General features: G+C 36.0%; 1 protein-coding gene across 1 annotated transcript; it reads right to left on the bottom strand.

Moving 5' to 3' along the window:
* Nucleotides 1–1,000: 1,000 nt before the first annotated feature.
* Nucleotides 1,001–9,884, bottom strand: LOC129253996 (UDP-glucuronosyltransferase 2C1-like). Its single transcript, XM_054892440.2, has 2 exons — nucleotides 9,411–9,884; nucleotides 1,001–7,717 (listed from the first exon to the last, which is right to left on the bottom strand). The coding sequence occupies exon 2, from the start codon at nucleotides 7,167–7,169 to the stop codon at nucleotides 5,559–5,561; it is 1,611 nt and encodes a 536-aa protein (XP_054748415.2). The 5' UTR covers nucleotides 7,170–7,717; nucleotides 9,411–9,884; the 3' UTR covers nucleotides 1,001–5,558.
* Nucleotides 9,885–11,459: the final 1,575 nt, after the last annotated feature.

The following is an 11,459-nucleotide window of genomic DNA, read 5'->3' as shown; positions in this document are numbered from 1 at the left end:
TACCCTACTCTAAAACTAACATAAACAGACCTGCCAACCAGTACGTTTTAGGCATAATTAATACGTTTTTGCAACCAAAATACGGCAGTACGTTTTTTCTTTAAAAAACACGTTTTTTGTAAAAAAAATATTTAAAAAAATATTATTTATTTTCTTTTTACAAAATCGTAATTTATTGAGAAAAATCATCTCTATATGTCTCTATTTCATAAAAAGTACACAAATATGGTTATTAAATCAATGTAATTCAGGTAACTTGTTTTTTTTTTCAATCATTTTGTTAAAACCAGGATGAGATATACACATGTTTCAATGGTTTTTTTTTTCATCTGCAAGAGCAGTGCGCATTTTAGCTTGCATGCAGCTTGAGCGGCGCGATGAGCGAGTGCGCCAAGCATTTTTTTATGAAATACACTTTTTGGGGGTTTTATCACAGAATACAGTTTTACATTTCCAGAGGTTGGCAGGTCTGCATAGAACTCCTATTGTTACCCTAACCCTACATCTTAGATAAAATTGAGCCTGGAGCAATTGTAGCAGGAGCAAATGTCGTGTTACCCTTTAATCCCTTTTTTTTTTGTGACATACAGCTGCGCTCCCATATGTTGTGTTGTATAAATGCCATAAACTGACTTTTTCAGAATTTGTAGATTTTATAATTTTACCTGTGCATTAATCAGACATAGTTGTACTATAATTTCAGATAAATTTTATGAAAAAAATCTATTAATTCATCATAAGTCATAAAAATTGCAATTTATGATATCGATAATGCACAGCATATGGGGAGCATCTTCTAAGTGACCTCACAAAATTGTCGCTGAAACTTCTCAGCTCTTTTATCCAAATGTTGATGGATTTTTTCAAAATCAAGAATGACTTTTAAACTTGATATGATTCTCCAAGGATTTATCTTCTCACCCTTTAAGGTGAACTATTCCTGAAAATGATAATTGTTAATGCCACTTTGTCCGTAATTGAATGTGCAACACATAGAAACTCGGTTATCTACCCAAAATGGATACGCAAATGATTTATTCTGAATCTTTTGACCAAAATAAAATACAAATTGAATGAATTCCACATGATATGAAACATTAATTGCAGCAAGAGCACACATTGATTGAAATATTGTGAATCTTTGGAAGAAGGAGATGCGTTGGAAATCTGGGCCCCATCTTACAAAGAGTTTCGATTGATCCGATCATTCGTAACTCTGTGGAAATTCATCATTGTCATAATATTTTTCTAAGAAAAATTTGCACAATGTCCTTTGTATGCAAAGCTTTTACATGCAAAGAGAAGCACAGTGAATTTTCAAGGAAACAATGAATGCATGAATACACATCATAGCTAGAAAATATTTTGAACAAACATGCATATTTAAATAGATGAACATCGACGTTGCTGGCCGTCCATAGTTGCGATTGATCGGATCAATCGTAACTCTTTGTAAGACGGGGGCCCTGCACATAAACATTGGAGCTGAGCATGTCATCATTAATAACCATTTCCTGGAAAACGATATTCAGACTTGCCTCCGTACAGTATGTGGCTCTAGATTTCAGTGCAGCTTAAGAAATGTCTGGTCACCCGCAATGACTCACAAGGAATACTTGTTTAACGGTACCTTTAACACTATCAGGTAGCTGGTACATGAAATACCTTAAAACAGGAAGTCATACATGTATTTGTACTTAGTAGTACAACCTAAATTGCAAACGAGAAGTGGGTTTTGTAGATCAAATATCATGGACTAATAAACATCTTCAAGGCAAAGTGATATTAAACAAATTTACTAGTTGTTACTAGCTGTCTTTTTTCCGTTTACTTGATCCTTAATAAAAGTCAGGTATTCTTATATAAATATTTGACATCCACTGTACTTATATTCTTTTTCACTGTCATAAAAGATGGTGATGCATGGGTGTCAGCGCAGAGGATCTACTTATGTCTAATTTTTTCTTGTCTTGTCTTGTCTTGTCTATACTGCACCAACCACAGAAACTGGGCTAAAGATATGCAGTTGCAATTAAATTTTGGCAGCTGATATGCCGGGACATCTATTGTTGCGTCCCCACCCCCCTCCAAACACAAACGATAACCCTCTGTGTTGACGCCCATGGATGCATGAACTTGTTATTCAGAATTTCAACTCAATGAAAAGCTGCACATTGTCATGAAATTATTTTTAAAAACACCATCATTGTAAATGTACATTGCACATAATATTCTTCAATCTGTCTTTGGGCAACGTTGCCTTAAATTACAAAATTATTGCATAGACATTTTCTTGATATAAAAATTTGTTTCAAACATTCTGCTATTGTCTGAAAGACTTCAATTAAAAAAATGCTGTTCTTTCCATGAGAAAAGGTGTATTTTTTTCCTGTGAACAGTGTGTAACGACAGAAAAGATTATTTTAATTAATTCTTTAGAAACCGATCCTATTCATAACTTAGTAAATTTATCTAGGATAGCACAATCTCACTTCAGCAGAGGAGCATTTGATTTATTACAATTTGCTTTGTAAAAAATTAGTTTAACAAAGATGCATGAATATGAATGTAACACAGACTTGGAGTTTAAACACAAAATTGACTTAAATAAATACATCACAAAGATAATTTTATTACATTTCATTTGATAAAAAATGTTGCATTTCGTGTACAATTATTTAGATAGAAATTGGTAAGCTAAAATGTTCTGCTGAGAAATAATTCAATATCATTGTAGAATATCATCTGATCTTGTTTGTTGGTGTATTCTTGAATATTATAACTCAAACATGGGATTTGTGAACTTTAAGGAGTGGATTTTTTTAGTGAATTCAAAGTCAAAAGTTAAATGTGACTTGAAATTATGACTGTAATGTATAATGCATTTGATGGTTTTATCATCATAAATTGCATTGCAGTGGTCGTACATGCATTTCACTGTATTATGCTCAGGGGAGCACAAGCATTTTTTTTCTCTCTATCTTTATTAATTTTGGATTGATCTTTGAGTGATCACTGAAATGGTAGAAAATACATTTTGACTTCAGGTATGCTCTAATATGAGACATGATAGATAATACTCATGGTTTTTTTTCCAAAGCGAGTTAGAACATAATTTTCTTGGAATAATTGCAGTTATTTATTTAGAAGCTCACTGATTAATTGAAGAGAGGTAGAGAGGTAGGTAAGTGCCTGTAGTGTTACATTTCCCCCTTCATCACAATATATTCAAAGTTAGTCAACCCCAGAAATGAATAAATATGAATATCTATATTCAAACAATATTACTTCATCTTCATCACATTAGATACTCATATTGTATTGAAATAATTGGCATTAAAAACAAAACTGAAGTAGAAGAAAAATATAAAGAAAGAACCAATGAAGCACAACATTATATTGAGATGTTTAAAGTTATTTCAGTGTCTGGTCCATGTATATACAAAGCAAACAATAAGGTAATTTGTTAACATCCCAGCTATAAATCTCGCACTGGGACTCACATGTTTCCATGGCAACCAGAGACTCAGTCTTTCAACAACAAAAATAGTTTCCACATTTTGGTTCAAACAATATCTTTACTAATGATTAGCTGATTAGTTGCAGATCCAGAATTCTTCAGGGGGGAGGGGAGCAGAGGAATCCAGGATGATAAGCGAAACAATGGCTGTGCTGGTGTGGGTGTGATTTTAGTGCACCCTCCCCAAGTCTTTCATTATCGATATCATTTAAGATCCATTCTACACTGAGCACGTTTCACAAACTAGCTTGTGGTCGGAGCAAGACACCATTCTCACTACGTACCTAAAACTAGTTTACTGGAAACTAGTTTAGTTTAACGCATAGTAAGAACGGTCGAAGCGATCTTGCAAACCAGTTCGGAAAACCACCTCGCGATGTAGTTTTCAAGATCGCTTCGCCTCGGTAAACTGGTTTTAGCGCAAGTGAGGACACAACTGTTCTTCGTGAAGCAATCTTTGCACATTTTGAGTGCGCTACTCCACACGACAGGTGTAGAATGCCTATTTCGAGCGAAATGTATCACCCCACTGAGAGCGTTTCTATAGCAACAAGAAGTGAAGTGATTTTGAAAACCACTTTTGTGTGATCAAGTGGGACCGCTAGCAAAGCGATCTTCCAAACTGGTTTCCTGAATCGGTTTCCAGTAAACTAGTTTTAGAAAGCGTAATGAGAACGGCCTCCAAGTCATCCAAGCATGCGTTGTCCTGAATATAAGTAATGTTCCCATAAAGAGCCATACTGTATCTTCCATCCTGGATTTACTTGAAAGCGAGGGGAGGGGTAATGGAAGAGCTCTGAAAACAAAGTTTATTAAAAGTGCAGGGGGGGTTCGTGAAAGGACTTGTCTGACGTTTATCCGACAGTTACGCTAGGAACTGTTTCTCAGCCAATCAAAATCAAAGAAAGTTGTCAGATTGTCAGAAGAGAATGTTGATGAAATGTTCCCAAGATGTCAAGTTAGAGGATCAGGCCAATTCATTTCTGAAAATTTGAATTACAGTCCAACATCATTTATCCAGCCTCCCCTTATCTGGATCTTTCTATTATCCGGACGCACACTTGCCAAATTATTATTTTTTTTTCAATCTAGTACGTGGGGATATGAGATTTCAATGTAAAATCAAAATTCCTACGCAAACTCATTCTGATTACATACATTTTCTAATATAGTCTACCTACAACCACATTATTTTTTAATGAAAATATCTTACCCAAATTACCGAAAGAAATTAGACAGGATAATTTTCCAGTAAATCGGGGCACAGCGCATTTTTTTTTTTCCAGGAAAAAAACAACACATCTCTCACTCAGGCCTTGTCTTGCATTGCAGACAATGCCATCTATCATGTATGAGCCTACAGTCAGTATACAATTGACTGACTCTGCGAAGCTGCAATGATCCAATTTTATAACTTATTTTCATCAAGTCATTCTCTTTCTTTCGAGGTATGCTCGATGTATTCCTCAATTTATTTCAGCAGGTAAATTATCCAAGAGTTTTGGCAACCAATCGATTTAATTTCCGTAAAGAAAAAAAATCGCGTATAATTTGCGCTGACAGCAGTGAAATACTGTTCTTTGTACGCCCACTACAATAGATTACGTGTAGCTACCATTCGGGAGGCAGCTGCGTTTATTTAATATTGGGTCTCCCAGATCTGGATAAATCCCTTATCCGGATTGGTGCTGGTCCAAACGTGTCCAGATAAGAGAGGTCGGACTGTAATCTGATATCTTGTCCAATTGATCTTTTGAAAAGTCAATTTCTTAGTAATAGTTATACTATTTATGACTCTTTCCTTCTAATTCTGCAATGGTAAGTTATTGTTATTGCCTTACAATATCATTTGAATAATTCCTTATTTCAGGAATCTTCACTTGAACCATTTGACAGATACCTGATGGCTCGTACCTCCTACAGATTCTACAGAAGTAGTCATGACCATTCTTGAAAGATTGCATTTTTCATCACTTTTTCAATTCCTTATACTTTATAGAAAATAATATTATCTAATATGAAAGATATATTTCAGGTTCTAACTATCTTTTAAGTGTTTATGTGTTACACACCGGTATAGGAACCACAGCACCTTTGAGCTGCATTTATAAGCTAGAACACACAGTACAAGAAACAATATGAACATGACCGTCAAGACATCCAGAAGAATATGCTGCATACGGCTCAGGTCATGAACAGAGGATTGAAGATACTCTCCTCCATGCTTGATCACGTGGTCTATCCAGAACGCAGCTCGCTGTGCGGGTGGCATCGGCCGATCCCGGAAGATAGTCGAGAGCTTCTTAGCTTTTTTAGCAAACTTGTTTGTGCTGGTGACTTGGTGAATGGCATGTTGTAGACTCTCTTCTGTCACTGTCAGCTTATCCACCACCACGCCAATCCCTGTTGAAGTCACACGAGCTGCGACATCAAACTGATCACCACGCAGAGGGATGACTACTGTGGGCACACCGTGGTAGATGGCTTCGTAGAATCCATTATTCCCTCCAGGAAACACAAATGCCTTGGTCTTTGGGTGGCCAAGCAGATCATTCTGTGGAAGCCAGGGTAGGACTTTGACATTGCCTGGCAGTGGAAATGATGGCTCGTGACTCAACTGCATGATGACTTTTTGGGGTAGTCTTGCAAAAGCTGAGATGAAGACACTAAGCTTGCTGTTTGCTTCAAAGAGGTCATGTGAGGACAGGAAGGAACCAAAGGTGCACACTATGACTCCATGATCTCCAGAACTCGAAACAAAATTCTCCAAGGAAGGAGGCAGTTTTTGAGGAGGCTTGGATGTAAGCCCCCCAACAAGAACCACATTAGGTCCCAAGGCACAGGGGTAATCAGCTACAAAATCACTATTGGCAAGAAAGAGTTGTGTTCCACGAACAATGTCTAAAAGCTGAACAGAATCGTTGGAGTAATGCTCATGTAACAGCTGATTGTACCAGACATATTTGTCTGTTGTCAGCCATGGTACAAATGCGTAAAGGAATGTGTTCACAAATCGCTGAACAAAAGTCATTTTATTTGTAAATCCAATGCCAGTACAAGGTACGTAGGACGGATTGAAATTTGATCCTGCAATCTCTGTTTCCATACACGGGTTGGGAAATGAAATGATTCCTACAAGAGGAATATCAAGCATTTTAGAAATAATTGGTAAACAAGGCCATAACATGTCATATATAATCAAAGAATAATTTGCTCGCCTAATTCTCTCCAGGAGGTCATGATTGTCAAGAACAGCTTGGCAGTCCTGATAGCGATGCCAGTGAGGTTTGCTTTCTACTTCAATATGTTGACTGTTCAGTGGAGAAAGGAATGCCACTCTGCTCATATTAGCATACAGCTGATAAATAACTTCAGGTGGTATCGCGGTGTCATATACTTCATAGTTGAAGAGCTCTGAATTTTGCCTGCTTGATGCTTGCTTGTAGAAAGCATTACTAACAAGATGTGTCACGTTATGGCCCCGGTTGACAAGCTGCTCTCCGATGGCTTCAGTAATGTAATAATGGCTTCCTTTGCCTAATATTGCATTCATGAGTATATTCGCTGCATCACCAGTTCTCCCAAGCAGGACAAGGCTGGTTAACCAAACAAGATATATATGTTTCGCAAAACATATAAAGAGTTCCATGATGGGCCGACTCTATGTTGGTGTGTAAAGTCAGTCCACTCCTGTGTCTTGTGAATCTCCTCTGGTTAAATTGGACAGTCCACTTGCAATATATGCAGGTACTCTTATCTGCAGTGCAACACACTGCATATGTTCTTAAATTAACTGCCTGCAAAAAAAAGAGTGAACCTCCCCAAGCCAGTGTGAGTCATCAAGTGGTACTCTAGCGCCCCCTCTCACGTTTCCTACAAAAACCAAGGTGGTATTCATCGCAGCAGGACATTGGTCCAATCAGTGACGTCTACAGCTTTCTAGTGACAAATCAACAAGCAATCCACTCGCGAACAGGCATTTAAACTCTTCTTCCTCTTTCGAAAGGGAGGCACATTTTGTGTGACAAATGGTAGACTCACTTTGCCACTTCCTTCTTTCGTTTCAAGTGAATAGAGGGAAGTGCCATATTAGTCCTCAATATTCATGTTCCTTTTTGAAGCACTCTGCATTGTGAATGGTATTTTTCATCAACTCAATATGGCATTAGGGAACATTCAGTCATTTCCTTTTTAAGTCTGTAGAGAAAAAAAAAGTGAAAACAAACTTTGGTAAAGGGTCAGTAATGTGAACTACACTTATCATCAGACATATTTAGTAGTCATTGAATGCATTGTGTACATATCAGAATGTGAATATGGCATATTTCTGGCAGTTACGATTTCAATTTGAATAGCGTGCCCACTCAGTAATGTTTATATTTTATTTTAAACAGCCGTTTGAGCACTTGCTTTACATATTTAGTAATTGGATATTAGAAAGCTACGACAAACGAGACAAAAATACTTTATATTCTATTTTGATTTGGCACCCGAATCAAATGATTTTTTTTTAGATTGTTCTTTTGGCCTGATGTTGCCATCATAAAATGATGAAAAGTGGCCCATGACTGCTACGTGATAAACCATAACCTGTCCTTCTCCATTTTAAAGGACAAGTCCACCCCAACAAAAAGTTGATTTGAAAAAAAAGGAGTAAAATCCAACCAGCAAAACACTGACAATTTCATCAAAATCGGATGTAAAATATGAAAGTTATGACATTTTAAAGTTTCGCTTAATTTCACAAAACAGTTATATGCACATCCTGGTCGGTATGCAAATTGGCAGACTGATGACGTCATCCACTCACTATTTCTTTTGTATTTTATTATATGAAATATAAAATATTCTAATTTTCTCCTCCTTGTCAAATGAAACAAAGTTTCATTTCTCCCTGAACATGTGGAATTACCATTGTTTTAACAGTTTATGGTTAAGTTAAGTTGGTCCTTCTTGTCAAATCTGTAAAAATTGAAATATTGTATTATTCAAACAATAAAAAACAAAAGAAATAGTGAGTGATGGACATCATAGACTCTCTCATTTGCATATCACTGAGTTGTGCATTTATTACTGTTTTGTGAAAAATTAGCGAAACTTCAAAATGTCATAACTTTCTTATTTTACATCCGATTTCGATGAAATTTGCAGCGTTATGTTTGTTTAATTTTTCTCTATCGATTCAAATCAACAATTTTCTGGGGTGGACTTGACCTTTAATTACAAATCAGTATTAAAATTTATCCAATTAACATATTTTAGTTCCTTTCCTTCACAACACAACTGCATTGGGGCACACGCATTGATATAATCTAGTAATGAAATGGAATGGCGATATGCACGTGGGCTTTAGATTTCTGGTGCATGTTTTATTTTGCTCAAAACCTGTGTTCATGTTTGAATTGCCTAAATTCACTTCAGGCAATTCTCCCCCTACAAAAGGAATGAAAGAATCAAAAATAAAAATGAGTGAGTAAAATAAAGCAATGAATGAAATGAAAAATAATAAATTCTAATGAACAAAAATAAGGTAACAATTAAACACTGAATTTACCTAAAACAAAACAAATGGTTTGTTTTTCTTTCTATCAACAGCTGACAAAGAAATCAAAATAAAAGAAAATGTGTTCTCGAAATGAGAGTCACTGCTATTCGCATATAGCTTTGATGTCTTTTATTGACCTGATATTTAATTATTTCAATGGCATTAATTAGAAGAATTGGTACAAGTATTTGTCGATGATCCTATGGAAGTGATTTAAATCAGTTAATTCACCTTAAAGAGAATAATGGTGATTGAAATCATGATTTTGATCAACTTGAGTTAAATCAGACATTAGCTGTCTATGACCGGTCGAATATCCTGTGCCAAACTGACTTGGTCTCTTACCCCTTTTTAGCTCACTGGTACCACACCCTTTTCCATATTACAGTAGCCATGGTTCTAGATATCCAACGCTGAAGGCAATCTGTCCTTGTCCATACATGCAGCATAGTGTATACAAAAGATCAATGTATTATAGGTGATATGAATTTTAAAATATATAATGCAGATCGAGAGAATGATTTGTTCCAGCTTATTGACGTCGGACATATGAGTAGCCACATGGCTGGTATATATATACTTCCTCAACCAGACTGCATTGAAATGGAGGGGGCGGCGGCTATCACCAATGGTCTTCTATATAAAGAGCTGCAGATAGCATTTCAATGAATATAAATCACAATAAGACCATTCATGTATGCAGACTCGGCCATTCGGCCTTTTCTATTTGTCTTATCCTGTGAAGGACCATTTGGCATCACCCACTATAGCAAAAGGTGTTATTCTCAAAGTGCTCTTCTCGATGATCGGAAGCGCAGTGTTTGCTTCAGAGCATTCAAATTAGTGGTTCCGGGGCACAGGAGTGCATCCTCTGCTATGGTTCAGGGGGCAAACTTGACGTTTTGAAAGATGTTTTTGCCTTTGAACAAAATGGGATGAATAAAAATCACCATTATTGCATGGGGGACAGGATCGAGTGGTATTAGACCCTCATTTCAACTTTTATTTTTATTCTAGTTTTTTTTAATTCTATTATATTTTCATTACCTTCACCCTTTCAGGGTACCATTTGATGTGATTCACATTACCCCTATTCCTTTTTTCAGTATAATTTGATAATCCGATTACACTCGCCCTTACTTCCAGTTTCATTTAAAAATGTTCACATTTCCCTTTACCTTACTTTAAGTATCATTGAATAATATTCCTATTTGATATGTATTCATCCTTAGTTTCACTATCATTATTTTAATTGAAATATTCTCATTACCTTTATCCTCACTTTCAGCATCATTTTATAATGTTCCCATTACATTCACCCTTACTTTGTCTCATTACCCCTATCCTTACTTTCAGTATCATTTAATAATATTTTATTGCTCTTGCCCTTACTTTAAGTAGATCATTTGATAGTATTTTCATTACCCTTGCACTAACTTTAGTATTCATTGGTAAAGATGATATCTGTAATGAATGCCATAAGATAAAATGAGAATCCTTTTTATATGCATAGGTATAACATTTATAGCAACAATTAAATGAATTTGAAAGTAAAACACACAAAAATGAAAATGGGTCTACATGAAGTCAGAAGCTGTTTGTAGCAGTCTATGCTTCACTTGAAACCTAAATCGCTACAAGTTATTTAGAATATTGTAGAAATTACATTGTTTGGGATTCGGGAAAAGTATCAGGTTATTTGATACAATGACTTTTCTGTATTCTTTTTTAAAAGATGACGTAGGGTCTTTAATAATTCATGCTACTGCTCATGCACTTAAATTATTTTCAATGTAGTCAAATTTCTTGACTGAATTGTCAGGGTTTAAACTGGATGGCTTAATGCAATAATTCCATGGTCGGGGAAAAAACAACAATGTATTGTCTGTCACTGAGTTGAGATCAGTGAGATTCGTTTATGATAGAACAAACTCCCATATATCCCACATTCTTGAGACCCATTCAGTTTCACTTGAAGGTTTGCTGAACCTGAGAGAGCATCGAGAAGGTTACCTTCATTTATCCTTGCAACATGCACACAAAGTTGTTTTCTCTTCTTGAAATGCTAGAGAACCCTTTGAAGTTTGCAGAAGAAAAAGGGATGAGCGAACACATGCATTCCAGTGATCTAATAGTGCATAACCAACAGATTTGTATTACTCATACTGGCAAGTGGTATAATAGCCAGTCCCATGAATCCATAGAAACCCGCTCAATGAAATCGAGGTTACCGAGTGATTAAAGGAATCGAGAAAGTTTTCAAAGTCAGAATCCAAATGACTGGAGTAATAATCTGTGAAGCATGTAGAGACATTGTTCTGATGTGATGATCACTAATAAAACTGAGTAGTCTGGGATTTAGTTTGTATATTCTTGTGGTGAAATCTGGTCAAG

This window comes from Lytechinus pictus, chromosome 2 (genome assembly GCF_037042905.1).
Source record: "Lytechinus pictus isolate F3 Inbred chromosome 2, Lp3.0, whole genome shotgun sequence".
Lineage (NCBI taxonomy): Eukaryota > Metazoa > Echinodermata > Echinoidea > Temnopleuroida > Toxopneustidae > Lytechinus > Lytechinus pictus.
Note: the sequence above shows the minus strand (reverse complement) of the source record. Positions and strands in the feature narration are given on the sequence as shown.

Excerpts from the sequence above, each read along its gene's own strand:
- LOC129253996 (XM_054892440.2), bottom strand. The coding sequence starts at position 7,169 with ATGGAACTCTTTATATGTTTTGCGAAACATATATATCTTGTTTGGTTA.